Source organism: Gallus gallus, chromosome 3, assembly GCF_016699485.2.
Source record: "Gallus gallus isolate bGalGal1 chromosome 3, bGalGal1.mat.broiler.GRCg7b, whole genome shotgun sequence".
NCBI lineage: Eukaryota > Metazoa > Chordata > Aves > Galliformes > Phasianidae > Gallus > Gallus gallus.
The window spans coordinates 7975757-7996956 of record NC_052534.1 but is presented as its reverse complement, the minus strand read 5'-3'; the positions used below and the strand labels follow the sequence as shown (position 1 = coordinate 7996956).

The 21200-nt window shown below is 47.9% G+C and overlaps 1 protein-coding gene and 1 non-coding gene across 7 annotated transcripts in view; both read right to left on the bottom strand.

The window, feature by feature from the left end:
- The window catches only part of GALNT14 (polypeptide N-acetylgalactosaminyltransferase 14), a 66202-nt gene that overhangs the window by 32175 nt on the left and 12827 nt on the right, over nt 1-21200 (bottom strand). For 5 of the 6 annotated variants that reach the window (XR_005858637.2, XR_005858638.2, XM_004940178.5 and 2 more), the window contains exon 2: nt 10796-10965. The exons of the other annotated variant lie outside the window; for it this stretch is intronic. Coding sequence is in view for 3 of the 5 variants with exons in the window: in XM_004940178.5 (XP_004940235.1) it covers nt 10796-10965 (170 nt within the window). In the remaining 2 variants the exon portion in view is untranslated. The remainder of the gene's footprint in view (nt 1-10795; nt 10966-21200) is intronic. 6 annotated transcript variants of the gene reach the window in all.
- MIR1792 (microRNA 1792) lies at nt 2971-3069 on the bottom strand. The gene has a single exon (NR_035293.2). It is a non-coding gene; the product is annotated as a microRNA 1792 (primary transcript).

Genomic DNA, 21200 nt, shown 5'->3' with positions numbered 1-21200 from the left:
AACTTCCAGGGCATTTCAACCCATTTTGTGTTTAAATTGGCTCGTAGTGCCCCTCAACGCACCAGAGACTGCCTTGGAAACACAGAGCAAGCAGCTCAGTGGTAACGGTGTGACTGGAGGCCAACTCCACAACTCAGCCTTTCTTGGTCCATCCCGAGCCTCATTTGGAGTCTGCTTTTTCCTTGGCACTTCGCCATCCACTTCCAATGTGTTCTCTACAAATTAGTTTTGAGCAGCAGATGGAACTACACAATGTGCAATCCCCTCTTTTCTCCTTGAAAACACGTGGGAGAATGGTCCAGCCAGCACGAACCTCAGACTGTTTGGGTTTGCCTCCACGTTGTAGCCATGGGGCTTACGTCAACCCTCTCACATCAACCCAGAGAACAAAGACCTGACATCTCAAACAAGATGCATTCACACATACGTTGGTACCTTACCAAAAGGATGGGAGCCCTTCTGGAAATCAGTGGCAGTGGAGAATAAAGCCAAGGAGAACTTTCTCTTATTATATTTTTAACATGAAAACTAGCTCAGAACTCTGTAGGCTTGGTGTGTTCACTGTAATTCCTCTCTCCAGGACCTCAGAAGAAACAGAACTGAGTCTTGACAACCAAGCCAGTGTGAAAAATGGATCCCTTAGAGGAAAATCAAAATTGCTGCAGAAGGATGGAGCAATCCACCTGGTGTAGGAAAGCAAACAGTGGCCTGGGAGTTGGGAGGAGAGCCCCAGCTGCCTTGCCGTGGTTGGTATTGAACATGCCCAGGCTCAGCACGCCTGTAGGGATGGTAGGACATGAAGGCACCTTGGTAACACATCTCTTTCAAACAGTCACCACTTCATGCCCTCCAGAGATGGGAAATACAATACTTTTCACATTACAGTCAATATATGAGTCACACCCAACACCCACAGTGTATGTAATGGGACGTGACAGTTCAGTGTGCACACAACACCTCTTCACACAGAGGGGTCAGCATTGCCTTCTTCAGGACATGTCACGCCCATAACTATTCTTGGTTCTTCTTGAAAATCCCTGGTCAAACAGACCACTTGGGATGCACAAAGTTTTGAGCAAGGGTGAGAACGCACAGTGCAACCTGCAATAAATATTCAGTAGTGGTTAACATCAGAGCTGACAAGGAATTATTTGGTATGCGTTAACTAGATATAATGGGATAATACTAAGGAAGACCATCAGGAAAACACTGCCAGTTTCCCAAACCAGATTGGGCTGTAGAGTAAATTCCCAGAAGAACACATTCAAGCAAGGCAACACTTCACCCCTCCCTGGCTCAAGGTAACATAAAAACACTAGAAAATGGGCAATAAAGAACAATCCCCAAACCTAGAAGATACAGCCACTGATGGAGGTCTCCTCAACCTCTGTGGGAGGTGTACTACCAAGCCACTAGCACCAGCAGAGAATCAGAGCTACCTGAATGGCCATCACTCACACTGCCTCCAAGGCAGGCACTGCCAAAGGGTACTGGAGATCAACTCAACAGTAGGTTGGCCAAGGAGGAGATCTTCCTACATAGCTTCTGGAAGTTGCAGTAATGCTATATTTAGCTGGTGCACAATTAGTATTTCTCTTAAGTTACTCCCTCCTTTGGTTTTCTTCCTTCCTTCCCTTTCTCTCTTTTCCCTGAAAGACAGACAACAAAAGAATTAATCCAACAGCTACAGAAGAAAGGGAGAAAAGCAAGAAGGAAAAAAATAGCCTTCTATGCACGTGACGTGCTGCTTGCTTGTGAACCTACAAACAGACAAGATGATGCATTAATAATTTATTAAAAATTCACTGGATTTTAATCTCTGGAAAAAGGGAGGAGAATAAAAAGAATCCGCTCAAATGGAAGGAGAGAATTATATAGCTACATTCAAAACCAAGTTAAAAAAGATTGTACATCTTGATTTTTCAAAGAAGCTCATGAATATTTCAGGATTCTTGGGCCCTCCACACTGACTCAGGGCCTGTATTGTTTCTCCAACTCAGTGTGATTTAACCTGGCAGACAGCTCAGCACCACACAGCCAGTTGCTTACTCCCCTCCCCATGCAGCAGGATGGGGGAAAATAAACAGGAAATGCAACAACTCATGAGCTAAGGACAGCTTAATAAGAAAGCAAGAAAAGGAAAAAAAAAATCAAAAGTCAATAACAACAGAAAGAATAAACGAAGCAAGTGATGAACAGTACAACTCCCACTGGTATCTGACTGATGCCCAACTGGTCCCTGAGCAATGGCAGCCTCCCTGGCCAACTCCCCTCATGTTATTGCTCAGCATGATGCCACAGGGTATGGGACATCCCTGAGCCAGTTTGGGTCAGCTGTCATGGTTCTGTCCCCTTCCAGCTCCTTGTGCACCCCAAGCCCCCTTGCTGGCAAGGTAGCACAAGAAGCTGAGAAGTCCCTGACTTATTGCAAGCACTGCTCAGCAACAAGTAAAACAACATTATTCTCATCCTAAATCCAAAACATGGCAGCGTACCAACTACCAGGAAGAAAATAAACTCTATATCAGATGAAACCAGGACAATACCTTTCCCTTCTTAGAATTGAGGCAATGAGGGAAAAAAAGAAGCAGCAGCAGCAGCAATATATGTGGGGGTGGGGGGGGGGAGAGAAAATTAATAAATAAATAAATAATAAATCCCTTCCTTTTCAGTAGAATTGTAAACAATGGCCAGATTTCTAATGTCATTCTGCTGGAACATCGGAGGATTTCACCTGTTGGAGATAAAAGCAAAATCTGGCACCTTGCACCTTCCTGGAAAGCCACCAATCCTTTACTAAAGATCTTAACAAGCCAAGACAACCTCAAGTTACATGTAAGATGATCTTCATTTGTGCTAAAATTCATCAGGGAGAATGCCTTCCAACCAGAACCTCCTGGCACCGCATAGCAAACCCAAGTAGCAAAGTACTCTGATACCACCACACCTCCTCAGCCAGAACTGGAGAAGTCCAATACCACCCCTACGCTGTGATACCCCAGGAACACTCCAGTATGTGTTCTTGACTGCAGTGTTCCTGAGCTATCGCAGCATAGAGGTGGCTTTGGAGACAGTATGCAGTGCTTATAGCACAAATACAACCAAATTGCCTAAAGATATTGGTGATGACGGTGCTTTTAATGCAGTTGATGGAGTAGCACTTTATAGTTCTGGTTAGCTGGGGAAAAAAAAAAAAGAAAAAAAAAGACTTTACTTGAAGTCTCATAGCCTGAACTATCAACCGTAGCCAACCTCAGAGAATTAGTTCCATTGCTTGCTAATACCCAACTTCGATTTCAGTCTAGGTAAACATATCGGGTCAATAGAAACACTGCGACAAGCATGAAAGTTAAAACAAACAACTTTATTCTGTCAGAATTGCTCAGAGCAAGCTATCAAAGTAATCAATGGCACATAATAATTATAAGACAAGTAGTCAATACGTTATAGCAGTCAAAGGAAGAAGGAGGCTCTAGCAGGGAATGATCAATGGCACCCTGGGAGCACCAAAGCACTTGGTGATGAAGCAATATCCATCCTCTGAAATCATCTGTGGGCCCTGCTATGGTTTAGGGCATGCTTTCTCTTCCCTCCAAAAATATAGGATCTTCTCTCTGCCTCATAAGGATGGAGGCTTCTGGAGGTCAAAGAGAAGACACGATGCCTCCATGGAGGAATGGGTGTCAGGGCACCTGGAGAAAATGGGGGTGCTTGAAAACCCACCCACTGGGACTCCCCATAAGCCACCACCACCTCCTGCCCCTAAGAGGTCCCCAGGGACTCCCAGCCCTCCCCAGTGCAGCACGGCTGTGCTTTGCTTTCCCACCAACGTCTCCTGCAGATGCTGGGGACCCAGCACGCGCCGCAGCATTACTTCTGCTCCACCACATCATTTGTTCCCTAGAAGTCCAACACATTCTTTTTATCTGATTTTAGAAATCGCTTGCCTTTAAATACAGCCTGTCATTTTTAGATGACTAAGAGCGTCAAAAACATTTGAGATCCAAATGATTTCTCTTGCATGGTGAGAAAAACAGATCAGTTAGGCCTTACATCTTCCTGTATTTTTACTTTCAGATTCCCTAAGAACTTCACTTTTGGTTTAGCCTGAAATTGCTAACTCCTATTTTTAATTTTTCTTTAAGAATCAACCAAGTCGAACACGGTTACTCAGCCAACTTGGCCAACTCCTGTTCACTGGCATAGTCCCCAAGCTGACAACGCAGCCATAACCCAGGAAAGGTGAGCTGAACAGCTCCTACCAGCCCCTGCTCTGCCTCCATGCCGAGCTTCAGTGTCTTGGATGAAAGCAGTGGCACTTGTGTCTATCTGCTGCTCACATCCTCACATCAAAATGGAGTGGTTCTTCCTCAGGGCACGGCGACTGGCAGGTCAATGGCTTTTATTAAATTCCCAGCTGTCTTCATCCTCCTGCCACCCACCTCCCATCATGACACACAGAGAGATCACTGCACACAGCCAGATTCCTGGAGATGAGCTTTTATCTCCAGGTGAATGTGTCACAGAAGTGGATCTAATTAAGTGGGGCTCTGTTGTTGAAAAAGGTTAATATTTTATCACGTCTTCTGTCTGGAGGAATAATTAGCCTTGGCAGTACCAGCTCATCCATTTCCTGAGGGCCTGAGTGAGAGATAAGAGGCTGGAGAGACATGTGGCACTGATGGATGGATGGCCACTACCTCAAGTTTGGGCTGACAGCACATCTAAGCAACAGCTGCTTTTCAACACTAACTCGCAGGGGAATATTAACATGGGAAAAACTCTGCTTCAAAGGCTGTACATCTTCTGCTCTTCCTAGTCTGTGCCCTTAGTGACAGGGAGCGCTTTCAATTGAGGCACTGGGATTCAACCAAGAGCCTTGCAGCACCACCTCCAGCACTTTGTCTGCGGGCACCACAGCTGGGGTTGCGCTGGGGCAGCCTCCTTGCTCCCCAACATCTGCACAACAAAGAAACCCCCAATCTGCTGCATGCCCAGCTGTCCTCATCAAAGGATTCAGTGCACATCATCTCCCCACAAGGCTGCTAAGAACTGATCAGGGATGCAAACTTCTTTCTTTTATTCTTTACCCTTCTTGAGTGAATGGAGAAATTGGAAAAGAGCAAAGGAAGAATTGCTTTCGATCGACCCAGAAGTACTTTGTGCACATTTTCTTGGCAAAATATCATAGTGGTGGGGGAGAGTATGGAATTCCCAAAGCAAAATCAAAGCTGTCTCATGGGGAAATAAAACCCGAATAACTTAGGTGAAGAAAATCTGTCACTTGGGGAAGGGGCAGAAGCTGATTTCATCTGTTTTTCTCAGCAGTTGTTGGCAAACAAAATACTAGTCCAAATAAACCAAAGGTGCCCCCCTTTACTCTTCTCAGGAGGATGCCTGTCCCATGCTGATGCTCTTCGTATCCAATGAAGCAATGCAGGGCTGGCGCAAGGGACAACTTGGGTGGACATACGGCATAGAGATAGGAAATCTATTGTTCTACCCCAGTGCTGGCTGGGTCAGCCCACAATCACCTCTCTGCCAGGATCTGGGCTCTGTAAGCAGGGGTCTGCAGGACACTGCGGTCTGGCAGGCTCTGCTGATCCCCCACGCCCTACAGACAGCTTTTAGCCAAGAACACACAGCTCAGGAGCAGTTTCTCCTTGCTGTACAGACAGGCGCCATAACTCACTCTCCCAGCACAGCTCTCTCCTGTACTTTCAGATATGACTAGCTTTGCCCTCCAGAAGAAATGAGTAACAGCCCCTTAAGTGACACATCCTCATGCGTTCAGAACATTCACCTATATGTTTCCATCAGCTCCTTACACAGCCTATCTCACTCCGGATCTCCTTCACAAGGGTCACCCTCATCCTTTCCACTCAGGATAAAAAAAAAAAAAAGAAGGGGAGAAATAGGACTCCAAATCCACGACTGCAGAATAATCATCAACGTTTGCCATTTCCCTACAGTATCTGTGATCGATTCACAACCAACCCTGTCCCTTATCTGTCACACACACTGGTGAGGCCACAGCCATTCCCAAGATGAGAGCCTGGACGCACAACCAGCTGTTGGCCAGGACTGTGTGCTTCCAGCCCAAATCACAGCCCACAGGTCCCCAGGGAAACCCACCAGGTGTTCCGACACCTGGGTGAGACAGCAGCAGAAGCTAAGTCTTTAACCTCCAGTATTTCAAAGCACTTCACTCAAGGCTTGATGCTGAGTAATTTTGCTATACCAACATAAAAGTGTTTTCAGGAAGCCTGCACGTCCATGAGCAGGTTTTGATCTCTTTGATACCAGTGTGAAACTGAATAATCTCCCTGTGATGCCAGTGGGGCTCGCCTAGATTACAACCGTCTCAAAGGTGATTAAGCCCAGGATGCTGTTTAGGGATGCTGCTCACAAAATGCTTCCCTTCTGCAGAGCACCTCCAGGCCACATCCAGCGGAAGCAAGAGAATGGGAAATTTAGCTAAAATTAATATTTTCCCCCTTTTCAGGCAGCATCACAGAGTGGAGATGAGGGCATTGTGTACGTTGAGTTTTCTCAAGCCTCATCTGCAGCAGAGCCCGGGCAGTTGTTGCGGTGCAGTGCAGTCACTGCATGGCAGGCAGCGAGGACAGGAAGCTTTAGCAAGAGTGCTTTGATGTGTACCACCTCCTCCTCTCATTGAAATGCACTGACTGTGAGTGACTGCAGCGTCTGCATGATAGGACAGACGTGGGTAATGTAAGGATGGCTACTCGAGCAACTTCAAAGCCTGTTACACAAATCAGAGGCAGCTACAAATTACATGCGCTGCAATCAAGGCTTTTAAATCGTGTTGCAAAACACTGATCCACACGACGGGCAGGAGACCTTGAGGTCACAGTGGTTTCTGCAACAGCAAAGAAACCTGGTCCGATTTCATAGCCAGGAGGCTGATCTGCGGTTTCTTCCAAGCGGAATTATTTTATGATTTTATGAAGTGCTTATTTCTGATTAATAGCAAGGAAGGCCTGTGCTGCCCTCTTTGCTTAGCTGCCAACAACTGCAAATCTCAATATTCTCAGTGTTCTGGCTTTGGACATCATAAGCGATAGCTAATAAATAACCGCAAAAGCAGGAAGACAGCCATAGCCCTTTGCATCCAGCCACGTCCAGATCAGTGTTGGAGAGCTTCAGGCACAACCTAGCTACTCAGCTGCTTGTCAGGTCTCGTGTTCAGGTACCAATGAGGACAGCGGAGCGGAGTACAACCCCACCTCTATTCTGTCAGCCAGGAAATGCAGGTGCAAAGGCACAGCATGGGTCTTTATCTGAGTTCTAAAACAAGCCAAGCAAGAAACACAGAGGCATTATGTTCATCTTCTGGGGCTGAGAAGACAAGACACATCTATAACCCTGCATGGGGAACGGCACTTCTAACTGATGAGAATCAAAGAAAATGCTGGGTCATCTCAACATGGTTTTGGTCTAGCGGGCAACAAGGTCGGAGGAAGACAAGGCAATGTGAGAAGTGCAAGGAGATCTTAAAAACATTAAATCAAAGACCACGTCATCAAAAACAAGAAAATCTTACGGCATGTGTTGTCACCAGCAAAGTGAATAGGGTAGAATGCAAGGTAAGAGTTTTATGGGGGGCAAGTCCATGTGATCAAGTTTATGGCTGTAAGAACACACTCCATGTCAGCAGATGATGCAATGTCCGATCACCAAACCTGCATGCCTGCAAGGCTTTCTTCTCAACCACAACTTGATTTGAGCAGCTGCTTGCCTTCTCTCAGACATGCACATATGCACACAAATGCAACCCCTCCAGCAGTTGTAAAATTCAAGTTCAGCTGGGAAGATACGGCTTCTCATAAAACACTTGGGACTCGGGCAGCTTCAGAAATTCAGAGGATTATTGCCTTGTGCCAGGATCGAGCAGGGCTCTGTCTTTGTCCTCCATGCTCTGCCAGCTCGAGACAACACTACAGAACTTGTATCAGAGCTGTAGAAGTAGAAGCAGGGGGAACAGAATAAAACAGGCATGCCTGTTTTATTGCCTGATGCTGGCTGACATCCTTTGCATAGTTAAACACATTGCAGTTGCTAGCAAAGTCTGCTGGAAGTTCTTACATCTCCAGACATTGCTGCAGCACCTGTTGATCTTGTCCCTAGTTTTATCTATCTGCTTCACCCTCACCGGTGAGCAGAAATTCCTGCACAGGATAGTTCTTCTGGCTCAGGGCAAGGCACACTCCCTGTCAACTTCCAAAACTACTGAGCCATGCTGAAAACCTAAGATATGCTTCCTATGTATGCATGCACGATACTCAGAGGTTGGTGAGGCCCTGGCACTGCTGCCCAGAGTTGTGGGTGACCCATCCTTGGAGGTACCCAAAGCCAGGTTGGATGGGTCTTGGGCAGCCTGAGCTGGTAGAGGGCACCCCTGGTTACAGCTGGGGGGGCCTTAGGGTCTCTTCCAACCCAAGTCATTCTATAATTATATGATGGTAGTTCATCTGCTGCTAAAGGTAGGAAGTGGCAGCGAGGTATCCCAAGCAGTCTGTGACCACAGCAGCTAAAGAGATCAACACCTATCCCAGCAACAAGTAATGCACATGTACAGCTTGGACACGCCACCTGCACCTGGGCCCATGCTGGTGCTGTGAGCGTGGGAATTTCTTAGTCTTGACTCTTGGTGGGGATGGGATAATCATCACAGGATGCTGCACTGCCCTTTCCTTGGGAAAGGCATCCCTTCATGCAGTCCAAGAGCTTGCTTGGTGCATAACCAGGAATGCAATTAAGGGAAAACCTGAAAACCTGGTGGGAGAGTAGAGCAGGCTCCTCTGGGCACCAACACTTGGCTGAGAGGCTGTAGGAGACCTGCTCACACCAAGGACATGCTTCAGAGGTGACCAAGTGTCCCTAAGGCCTCCTGCCCCTCACATGAGTTTTCTTTAGGGATGGCAGCTGGGGAGCCCCTTGGCACAGCTCTTCGCACAGCGATGCACTGGAGCAGGGCACACTGTGGGATGCAGTTTCCCTCGGGAACAGCTGGAGCAACAGCTGCAACAGCTCCTCAAGCACCTGCATTATGAGTAAACATTTCCTTCTATGCAGGATGTTTTGAACTCTGCACTTTCCTCTTTCTCCAGGCCAGGACCCTTTCCCCCCTCCTCCATCAGCCTCTTCAGCACCTCTTCCAGATCTCCTGTTTCCTCCATGGCTGCTCTCTGCCCCTTCACTAATCGTGCAACATCTACAGCACCGCTCAGATGTATTCAATACATCAGAATCCAATTACTGCATTAAGGAAACTGGAAGCAAACGCAATTAGCACCAGCCCCTCCTACATGCTGTGCCCTCGCTTCTTCCTTAACTTTTCTTTCCCCATGCCCAGGAACAAGGTGGCTGCCACCACAGCTGGGGTGCAGCCAGGGGGCATCTGAGTCTACCTTATTTCTTAGTAGGGCAGATGGTTAATAACCTTGGGGTTAATTCTCTCCAGGAATAGCACGCTCACTCTCTGATCTACTCTAATAGGTGTCCATCAAGGCTGTTAGCCCCATCCTGGAGAAAGGAGCTCCTGCTCGTTACTATGAAAAAGGGCTAGGAAAATCAATAGTACTAATAAATAAATAAATAAGCACCATTGACTACTATAGGGATGGAGAGCTGTCATTTCAGTATTTCAGCCAAAGTGCTGAGGAGACTCTTTGGGTGCCAAAGGACATTTTTGACCGCCATGATGCTGGAGCTGCTAAAAGAAGTAACCCAGCAAGTTCTTATCTCTCCTGTTCACTCTGCAATAGACTCCTACAGCCCCCCATGAACTCCTCCCTCTGTATAGCAAAATAGCTGCCGACCAGCTGCCTCATCCATCTGCACCATCTAAGAGCCCCCTTCACAAGACAAGAGTTCCCAGCACCAGCAAAGATTATGTCCATCACAGTGATGTGCTCCTGCACACCCATTGCTGCAGCTATATATCACACAAACTTATTCCTGCTTTTCTGGAGAGAAAAAAAGGTTTTTTTCTTGCTCTCCTTATGATCTTGGAATAATGCATTTACACAAAAAGTAGTGTTTTTAATTGATAGATTCAGGATTACCACACCTGACAATAAATCAAATAAAGTGAAAGATTTGATCTTAAGAATACCACCCAGCCAGAATGAAACCCAGTCAAAAAGCCCAGATCCCCCTCTAACATCCTCAAATCAAGGAAGTAGAACACTACTATCCACCCATATAACAAGGTTTCTTGAAGGAGAGGAGGAAAATAGAGAAGAATGAATAATATTACTGTTGCCACTTCTCCTGATTTCTCAGTGAACCCTAGGGTGCCCAGTAGTTCCCTTAAATCACAGAATCATAGAGTTATTATGGTTGGAAAAGACCTCTAATATCACCTACTTCAACCATCCACCTACCACCAATATCACCCAATAACCACGTCCCTCAGTGCCACATCTCCAACGTTCTTGAACACCACCAGGGATGGTGACTCCACCACCTCCCTGTGCAGCCTGTGCCACTGCCTCACTGCTCTTTTCTAAGAAGAGATTTTTTTCCTAATATTCAACGTGGATCTTCTCTATGCAACCTAAGGCCATTACCTCTCATCCTATCCCTGTGTTTGGATGCATAAGAATTGAACAAGAAAAAAGAAAAAGAAATCAGCAAGCCACTGGGGCAAGTGTGTCTCCTTGCTGGACACACCTCTCCGTGCCCCTGCCCTAAACCCCCCCAGCAGAGCTGTGGTCCCCCCGCAGTGCCTGGCGTCCCAGGGGAGGGAGGGCGGTGTGGGCAGAACCTGTGGTGGCGGGTGTCGCGGACGGCACGGTCACTGGGCATCCTCTCGCTCTCCCGCTGGTTAAAGGCATGGAGCCGGTACGGGTCCTCTCCGCCCTTCCACTTCCGAGCGCTCAGGTATCTCCGCTCTTCAAACTGATCCCACAGGTCGTCCCAGTCCGCCTCCGAGCCCTGCGCGCACAAAGTCAGCCCCATTAGAGACAGGAAGGAGCACCCGGCCCCGCTCCAGAGGTTGGGCAGCCCCGAGCCAGGCGTTGCTGGCAGATGCTAACAGAGAACCTAGTTAAGTCTTTGCTTTTTGTGGTTCTTTTTTGTTTGTTTCTTCTCTTGTTTTCCTTTTCCCTACGGTCTCGTAGCGACACGTTAAAGAGAATGTGGTCGTTTGAGTTTGAAATGGTTAATTTCTAACCAAACACACCCCCACCTCTGCTCGGACCCGCTCTCCAGTAGCACCGTCTCTTGAAACGCAGACAAACACAAAGACCTGCCGAGTGGTTCAGCCCTGCCACGCCATCCCCTCCCAGGGTGCCAAGCAAAAGGGACAGAGATGCTTTTTCGGCAGCAGGCCGGCGAGCGCAAGGCAGCGCTGATAAGATCACATCATTCCAGCAGCACAGGCTCTTTGATCTCGACACGTAATGCAGGGAGATTCAAACATTTACAGATGTCTCAGCCCCTAAGAAAATTGTGATCTTATCCGATAATTGATCTTTATTCCTTTTCACCCCCCCCCCCCTTCTTTTTTTTTTGCTTCTGTTAACACCATCTCAAAGCCGATTTTGCCAGCTAATAGTGAAAATGAAGCTTTTGAGACGTATGATTTTTATCCTGTAATTGATTTTACTCACATGCGACAGCATGCTCGCTGTGTTAACAGGATGGGGAGGAGGGAGCCCCAACTGCTTCTCACCAGCCAACCACCAGCACCACTGCAGGGCATCCCCAGAGCACGGTACCCAACAAGCACCCTGCTTCAAGGGACTCTCCCCACGGTGCTGGTAGAGCCAGGGCTACGGGGCCTTGTAGGCATGGAGTAGTTATTCCCCTACAGCTTGACCTCACAGCTGTATTTGGAGTTCTTCCAGAATTTATCCTGCTGAAAGACACAAAGAAAGCCCTGAACCACCAGCTGGACTGGGAGAAAGCTAACCAAGACTGGGAGAGAGTTATTAAAAAGATCACCTCAGCCCAGCAGGTTTACGAGCAGAGGAACTCACGTAAACCATCTGCAGGTTTTCGGGAGGACCGATGGAGACGGGGTGATAAACATTGTTGTTGTTTTTTCTAAGGCATCTTGCAAAACATGATTTACTGCTGCAGTAAAAGATGAGGGAAAAGCGAGCCGATTGCATCACAGGTCCACCAAAGCCCTCAAGCTTATAAAGATTTCATGATGTGTCTGGGGGGACTCGCTCTGTTAAAACAACTGCCACCTAAATTTTAATGCTAGGAAGAAAAGCACAACTAGGGTTTTTTTTTTTTTAAAAAAAAAAAAAAAGAAATCAAACTTGATATGAGAAATGGATTTTAAAAGTGGTCGCAGAGCACTTCAGGCTGTTAGATGTCTCTGTTAAATGTCAGTTAAACTCAATAGGCTCAGAGCAGCTGGACACACACCAGTCAGGAAAGGCTCCAACGAGCTCAAGTGGGAAGGCTGCTGTGGATCAGGAAAATGTTGTTTGCTGGCTATGCCCAGCCCAGCCGCACACGATGAGCATCTCTGTGGTGAACACCCACTACCCCTGCAACATTTCCTCCTGAAACTCCCCAGCCCACTCTGATTTATCTGCTTCACCCACCTAGAGACAGAACATCAGCTCTGGGTCGCTGCATGATGTCTTATTTGTAGTATTTCCCCCACGTATTCTCACCTCTTCCTTGCTGTAGAGTCCTGTCTTAGGAATTACTTAACTGATGTGCAGAAGTCTAAATTTAATTTATTGTGATCTAACTCACTTTAGAAGCCGAATTACCCTGCACTAGAAAAGAATTAAGTCAATACTCTTCTTGCCTTTCTATCTTCCACAGAGTTCCTCTCCCTAAGCTTCATATTCATTTTCTCTCATGTACAAGTAATAAATTTTCATTGTTTTTCCTTGGAATTAGGTAATTTCTCTTTTAGCACTGCAGTTTAATGGCTAGTATTAATTATAGGAAACAGTCAACGCTTAAAGAGTTTGAGAGACTGAATGAATCCACAGGAAAGTGGAAAGAGATATCCAAAAAATGAGTAGCTCTGGACACAAGTGCAGGAAGCTCACCCCCTCCTCCACACTGCACCCTGCAATGCCTCTGTTACATTTTCTTACCCACTGCAGAGAGCATCTACTGCATCCCATCATGTGGCAGGGATGCTCCCAAGCAAGAATGCAGGCTTGGGGAGAACCCCCTCCTTTCGCAGCCTGTCAAAAACACCCCCAAATCCCAACAACAGCAAATATCAGGTCAAACAACAAACCAAGACCAAGCACAGGGGTGGCTTTCCACTGCGAAAGCACTGTGATGATCACAAGGTGCAAAGGTGTATTTTGCCATCTGCTGCTTAAATCATGGATCGGAAAGAAAAGAAAGGGGAGTAGTGCTGTGCTGTGGCAGAATAGCAGGTCATTAGCAGCTAAGAATACAATCTTCTGGCAACCGTTAATGCTTTGTTTATGTGGATTTCCACAAATATGACATATTAATGGCATAATAACTGTGTGATTACAGTAGAGCAGGGATCACTGAAGCAGGAAGAAGGAACAAGCATCCCTGGCTGCTGAGGGCATGAGGCATCCCCCAGGACAGTTCTGCCCCCAGACATGGGCTGAAGGTTTGCAACATGAACTGCTCTGTCCTGAGCAGGGAGCTTGGAGAGTTCCTAATGAAATACATATGGAAAAAAAGAATCATCCACTAAAAATCACTAAATAGATTATTCCCTGAGCTGAAAGCAGCTGGGAGAGCAGGGAAGGCACTTCATCCAGCCCAGGTAGGTGCCAAGGAGGAAAGGCAGTGGGCAGCAGGAACTAAAAGTGGCTCCTGATTCACACCATTGCAGTGTTTACCAGCTTAAAATAGAGAACATAAGCCTTTGCTAAAATAAAAGTTGTTTTTGTTTCGGCTTCATTTAGACTCTCACAAGCAAGACAGGCACAGTGCACAGGGTTTCGCAAGGGCATCCTGTGCCTGCTCTCCCTCCTGGGGTCTGGCTCCATCACTTGGAGAGCTGGGAGCCTAACAAAAACAAGGCATGTAATCTCACCGGGACACAGTCATAAACCTCAGCCCATCAGCAGAGAGCCTTGCTCCCTGTGAGGAGCTGCAGCTGCCATGAGGCCTCCCCTCTCTCTTCCTTACATAGGATCATGTCTCCCTAATCCCTAACCAAGCGTTCATCTCTGAGCACCGCCGTGCCTTTCCTGGGACTTGGACATTAATAAAAAGGAGGACAGGAGAAATATAAAAATACATCAGCCTAGCAGAAGCTCCAGTAAACAAGGGAAAACTCCTCTCCATTTGGCACAAGCAGCCTCTAGGGACCCCGATGTCCTGAGGCATGTCACTCTGGTCCACAGCAGTTTGAGCTCTTTGTGCGCTGCCACTCAGGGACACTAAAGAAAGAGGGTAATCCTTCGGCAGGAATTGCAGCCAGGCATTACACAAATGAGATTTAAACATCATGCCAAAGCGCTGGGCCCCTGCGAGCGGAAGGCTTGATTATAGGGCTGCTTCTGTCCAAGGCGCTAATGCCATCTGAAGGGATTATATATAACACTTCAAACAGAGTAGGACTCATCCCTCCCTCTGCCCTGGTGCCCGAGCAGGCACTAAGAGGGACAGCAGCCCCAGCACGGGAAAGCAGCAGGCCTTCACTCTGTCTCCATCCCCTTCCCCACCTCCCCAAACATCCCAATGGAACTTGCTCAAATGCAGGGTGGGACTGCACACGGGGCACTTGAAAAAGCTGAGCATCAAGGTGCAAGTCACACTTCGGGGTATATTTTTTCTGTGCTACGCATCCTGACAGCCCCATCCCAACCAACCTGCAGTACCAAAACTGAGGGACAGGCACAGCTACAAGGACACACTCTTTGCCTCATGTGGTGGTCCCAAAAGTGGGCTGCGTGTCCCCTGGGACCGGGCTCCGTGCCCACAGTGCCATTCTGGGGTGCTCCAGGTACTGTGCAGCAGCTGGGGGACCAGCACAGGACCCACCCCTCCTTCTGCTTACCCTCCTTTAAGCCATCCAAGCACTTCAGTACAAAGTTAGCCAACTCCAGGCATTTGTGTGAGCCCACAGAAGTCACCGTTTAAACGCTTAACTGTTAAGCACTTGCTTAAGCGCCTCTTTGGCTCAGGGCCTTCTTCATCGGCCTTGTGCTGACACCAAAAACGTGCTGGAAAGGGAGGCAGCTCTGGGCCCGGGCTGTCAACTGCCCTTCACAATCTTCTGGCCCGTGGAGACTTCAGCTCCAGCTCCTTTGTTTGAGGGCTGTGACACTTGCAGAAGTACCTGGGCACAGGTGCACCTTGGTGGCAACTCTGTGGGGTAGGCCCTGAAGGGCTGCCTCAGGTGGGGATGCAGAGCAGGGCCAGGGACCTCCCCTCACTTGGAGGTGATTCAGTATCTCTCAGCAGAGCTGAGACCATTCAGGCCCCACTTGCTGGGGGAAGGAATACAATGAAATATCAGATCAAATATTACTACCGATACCTAATTAAGACAAAGCATTTTTCTAGCAAAGTCTGTCCTCTGACTTGGGTCCCTAGAGGATCTCTGATCATTCATCACCGAGCTTGCTGCAACTGACCTTTTCCTGTCTGTACACGGTCTCACACACACACACAGCTCTGTCTTCAAAAGACAGAGCATTGCCTCCTTTCTGCTGGCTCAGCAGGAGCACGAGTCCCTGAGGACCTTCCAGTAAGTGTCCCACTTACCCGTGGCCCTGAAGCCAGGGCCATGCTGTCATTACCCTTGCTGGAAAATGGCCATAGCAGAGGACTTGGCCTTTGAGAACTTAGGTCTGTAAGCACTGCCTGGATGGAAATATTCCTGTTCTGGGTCTTGACCTGGATTTCCAATCCCTCATCTCAGTGCCCCCGTGCTCATCTGGGCTTAGCATACACTGCTGGCCAGCAATACAGCACAAGGAGCCATCCCAGAGCTGAGGCAGCTGGACCACGTTTAAATAGATCACAGCTAGGACCAGCACTTTGTGCATTTTCCATCTGTATCCTCAATAAATGATACACAGGGTTCCAAAACACCCTTCAGAGACATGTATCTGCTAAACTCGCCAGTTGAATATGAGGGCACAAAGAGCTGCCAGAGGATTATTGATGCAGTTTCCAGTAAGGGCACCAAAGCCTTAATTTTAAATGGATGGCTAGGGCTGACACCAACACGGGGAATTTATTTGCAAATCAGGAGACTCTAAGTCACAGGGAGATAAAGATGACAGATTCATTTCTTTGATGAAAGGCCAGATTTTGTTTCCAGGGCTTTGCTAGGGAGAAAGGTTTCATCCCATGCTCATTAACCAGCACTTGCAGTACCAGCAGTGGTGCCAGGTTAAAACATATCCCATGTCCTGCAGACAGCCTGGTCCTGAGCTTCACACGTGAACAGTGCTCCTTGTCTGGCATCTTCTTGCTTCCATGGGGCAGAGACAATGCATACTTCTGGCCAGCACTGCACACCCCAGACCACCCTGTGGAGACCTCTGTAATTTCCAACATGATGGAAACAGAATGTTCTGCCTCTCTGTGATGATAAAGAAGAATGCATTTGCCTTTCTCCACTCTTCTCTCCTAAACCTTCTAGCAGGCACAAACTTCTGGTCTTGATGGAAGAAAGTAATCTTTTCTTGTCCCGTTTTCATTCAGTTATGAACGTTCTATCTCCTGTATTTCCCCATTCTCCACTAGACCTTCACTTACTCAGTGCCCAGAAGGAGTGTCCCATAAGAGTGTCTCTCATATCTCTCCCTTCAAAGAGCAAAAACCCGATAGTTCCCCTGTGCTCTTATCCATTGCATCCCGCACTATGCATGAGGGTTCACAGATGGGATTGGTGCTTGCTTTGCCTTTGCCAAAACCAAACTAAGAAGTCACCTCTTCTTCCAGTCTTTGGCAACATGCAGTAGAGCTGCAAGAACAGAGCTTCCACTTCTCTATCTGTCTCTCCTAACCCCAAGGTTCACACTGCTGACCTCTAGAAGCAACACACAGCTACTGACTCCCTTGACTTCCCAGTCCAGAAGATGCTCTTCATCCTCTACCCCTCTCCAAAATCAGGTGTGCACATGCAGCTGTACAGGAGCACCTTGCTGCACAAAGATCAGACTTTAATTCGTTAAAATAATAAATTAGTTCACAGGCTAGCCTGACACATGAAGACAAATCCTGTATAATTAAAAAGGAAAGGAAGCCGATTATATGCTCCTGGAGAATATTGCTGCCTGCTTCTGTTTTATTTATACGTTGCACTGTATAATGAGCTGAATATTTAGGAGGTCAGCACAAACCAAGCTGCTGACTGGAGAAATGAGAATACCCAGCTCTGTCTGTGCCTGAAGGCACACAGTAGGAAGGAGAGGATTTTCAGTCGTCTCCCTCTGTCTGCTGCTCCCCCAAGACCCCTCAGGTCTGCTTGGCTCAATTGCTCATTCTAAACTACGTGTGCTTGGGCAGAGATTTTCTCAATAAGCTTTTCCCTGAGCCTCATGTCTGCAGCCCTATTTCATCCCATCCCTCTCCCGGTGGGGTTTGTGCTCTCCAAGCTCTTGTGGTTGGTGCTGTTCCCATCACTAAGCTGATTTTTTTTTTTCCCCTTAATTTTAATAACACCACATCCTCCAGAACAGAGCAGTTCCAGGCACTGCCACAACCCACCCAGAAAGGATGAGCTGGGTCAGTGCTTGTCACCCCCTGCCTGCTGGCACCTGCAAACCCTTACCAATGGGTCTGCCAGCAGCAATTAGGACAAATGAACTTGGGGCAGGTCCTCCCTCAGCTCAGACAGAAATCACTGTGGGATGCTGGGGGGCAGCACTGCTGTTAGGAGAGGCTGTTTGCACCCTGCCTGCTAAATCACCCTGCAGCCCTGGTCCAGCTTTCATCCCTCTCTCTGCCACAGGTTTGAAAATGTTCTGCAAAGGACTCACATCACCACTGTGCTGCAAAACGCTGCAGATCAGTGAGCTGCCTTCAGCAACACTGCATGTAGCAGCTGTGTGCTGCCCAAGGCTGTCTCAGTATCTCTATCTTGCCCTGCTGTGGCAGGGGTCTGCTGAAATCCCATGGTCCCCCATCTCACCCCACAGCAACCCTGCATCACAGCCAGCTGCTGCAGACACTCATCCAAACAACATCTCACCGCAGACAGGTCTGATTTCAGCACAGAAATCTGCCATTGACTTGAGAAGTTTTTTCCAACGTGATCTGCCTTGAATGGACCTCTGTCCCTCCTCAAAGAGGGCATAGCATCCAGGCATCCCTACTGACACACACAAGACCAGCTCAATATAGCAACCGAGGATGAGATTTGGGATACCTGTCACTGCTGCCAAGGATCTGATACACCTACCTGTCCTCCCACAGCCCAGGGCATCTGGATGATGCATACAGCACCCTGTCCAAGGCAGGAGAGGGAAAGCCAGATATTATATTACATAGTAGGGGGACAGAAGGCAGGAAAGACTTAGGGTGGTCCTCCAAAGGTCAGCAGCAATTACACAGTGCTTTAATTGGGCAAGAAAGAAAGGTAGCATCCACCCTCGCCCCCCACCCTGTGCCAGCCAGATTCAGTCTTGGCATCATCAGAAGTCAAAGGCATTTGGGAACAGTGCAGACCCATGGGCAGTAAGTAGGGTAGCAAAAAGGAGATGCTGCAGAGGCAGACGACGTTTGTTTTTCTTGCGAGCCATTTCAGGGCATATGGGAGCTGCTTCCCAGCATGAAGGTCAAAGCAGTCTTCCCATGCTTCAGCAAGAATGGCAGATGATTTAGTATTAAGGAGCCCACAGCTGCACTCACTCTCCAGATGAGCTTTGCTCTTCTTTCTGCATAAAAGCCAAAGGTCAGAGCAGGGAAGGGAGGGCAAAGAAGCTAGCAGTCACTATCCCGCTCTAAAATGAGCCCTATCAAGAGCCCCCATGACTGCTTGGGGAAGGGATCTTGCTGCTCACACGCTTGGCATCTGTGACCCAGTGTGGCCTCTTCACAGCAGCAAAGGCAGTGGTAATCCATCCGGTAATTGCTTCCATGGCGATCTTCACACAGCTTTAGACACTAATGCTGCTATCTTTCCCCTTCCAAACCACACAGCAACGAGGGGTTATTGGTGGCAGCCACACGTGAAGCATTGTTGCCAGATAAGGGAAAGTGCCTGCAAGGGAGGGAAAGCTTAGCCTCTATTTTACCTGGTTTTATTCTGACAGGATGGGGAGGGAAAGAAGAGATTAGAGAAGAGATATTCAAGCAAAATAAAATAATTGCAAATGCACGAGGCACTTACATGCATTGCTTTCACTGTTCTCAGGAAGCTGACAGAAAGTTCTGTGTCCCTGTCAGCTAATTGCTTTTGAGGAGCAGAGCTTTACCAGGTGGGTACCCAAAGCACAACCACCTCCACCTGAGCTATTGCTCAGCAAGAAATGCTTGTCAGTCGAAGCTCCTGCACTCAATTCCCAGCTCTGGATAAGCCCCAAACTTTCCCCAGCTGTGCCTCAGTTTCCCTGTCCCTACTGCTAACTCCTACCGTCCTGCTGAGCAATTCCCAGCCTCTGCCCCGTTCTCATCTTTGGAAAACCCTTTCTTGGGATTAACCACAGACATTTTGCACAGAAGCAAGTGTTTCTGTAACCTATGTTGGGTACAGTGCCAATCCTTGACATGCAAGCAGAAGCAGATGGAGCTCAGATCACTGCCACCATGCTGCAGGACACTCATACCATCACCAGCAGCCCATCCTCCCTGCAACTCTCCTCGAGGAGGAATTGGATATAAAACATTTGTGACAGCAAGAACTGATCTAAACCTTTGATTCTTGGGTACCTGCTGCCAGAGTGTTTGCAAGATCCTGGAGCTGGCAGTAACGTGAGTGACAGTGCCAGAGATACAGAGGCATAATTTAGAGCATGTGTGTCAGGCTAACCTTCCTCCATCTCGGCTCAGTAATAGGGTAAAAAATACCCTGGCTAGTGAGGAATGCATCATAGCGAGGTGTTGTGAGCTAGAAAATAAATAAGCCTGGTCAGAAAGGACTGCAGGGAAGGAAGGGTGCCAAGGGCTGCAAAGGGAGAACCTCAGACACACCAGCTCCATGCAGCAGGGACAGTCCAAGGATGACATGGGGCTGGCAGCAGGGACCGAAGCTTGTATTGATGCCCGAGAAACATTTTAGGGCAGATTTGCCCCAAAAGTGCACCCTGAGGCCAGTCAAAAGCATCTGCCAGAACCTGCACCTGATATAGACAATTTCTGCAGTGAAAGGTGGAAGTCCTTCAAGTGCTGCTTTATGACACGCACAAGCCATCCTGCCTTCCTTAGAGAAGGAGGCAAAGAGAAGAAAAAAAAAAACACAGGTAATAAATACAATAATAAATAACCTGACAGCAAGGTATTTCATGAAAGAAATACACAAAGCATTTTGCCAGACTGCCTCCGCTGGCTCCAGGGCTGGGCATTGCAGGGATGCCAAGGGATGGAGCCGAGCTCAGCAGTGGCAGGGGGTGACCCAAAGAGGTTTGGCTGCCTTACAGCCTCCTCTACAACTGTAAAATCATCCCTGCGGGGAGGAAGGAGATGGTGCTGGGAAAATCACAGCTTCTTCTGGAGCAAAGGCTCCCTCCTAGCACTGCAAAAAACACCTCCTTGCCTAGAGTGACAAGACTGAGAAATATTTTCCTTCCAGAAAAATGAAGCAGGAACATGAGCATGGGTGCAATAGATGCACACCAAGCTGGAGGCCAGCAGAATTGCCTGCTTTGCTCAGTCCCCTGCTCCCAGCCTTTGCCTTGTCCCTTCACCAGCACTCTCCAGCTCTGCTCCAGCACCAGAACATCCCTTGCTTTGCCCATTCCCTGACACAAAGTCCAGAGCATCTTCTAGCCTTCCTCCTTTTTTAAGCATGCTGGCAACATCTGAATGAGATCAATAGTTCTGCACATATCTAGAAGCCAAAAAAAAAACACAACAACAACAACAACAAAAAAAAACCCACTCAAAACCAAAAAATAAGCCTACTGCTGAGCTACGTGGTGCAGCAGACTCCTAACACCTCCAAAAAGCATGGGGATCTGGACAGAAACCAGCAAGCAGACACTGAGCTTGGTTGTTATTATTGAAACAAATATCCCCAGTCTGGCACTGACTCTCCCTCACAGACACACAATCCTCCACAATAAGGAACACAGGAC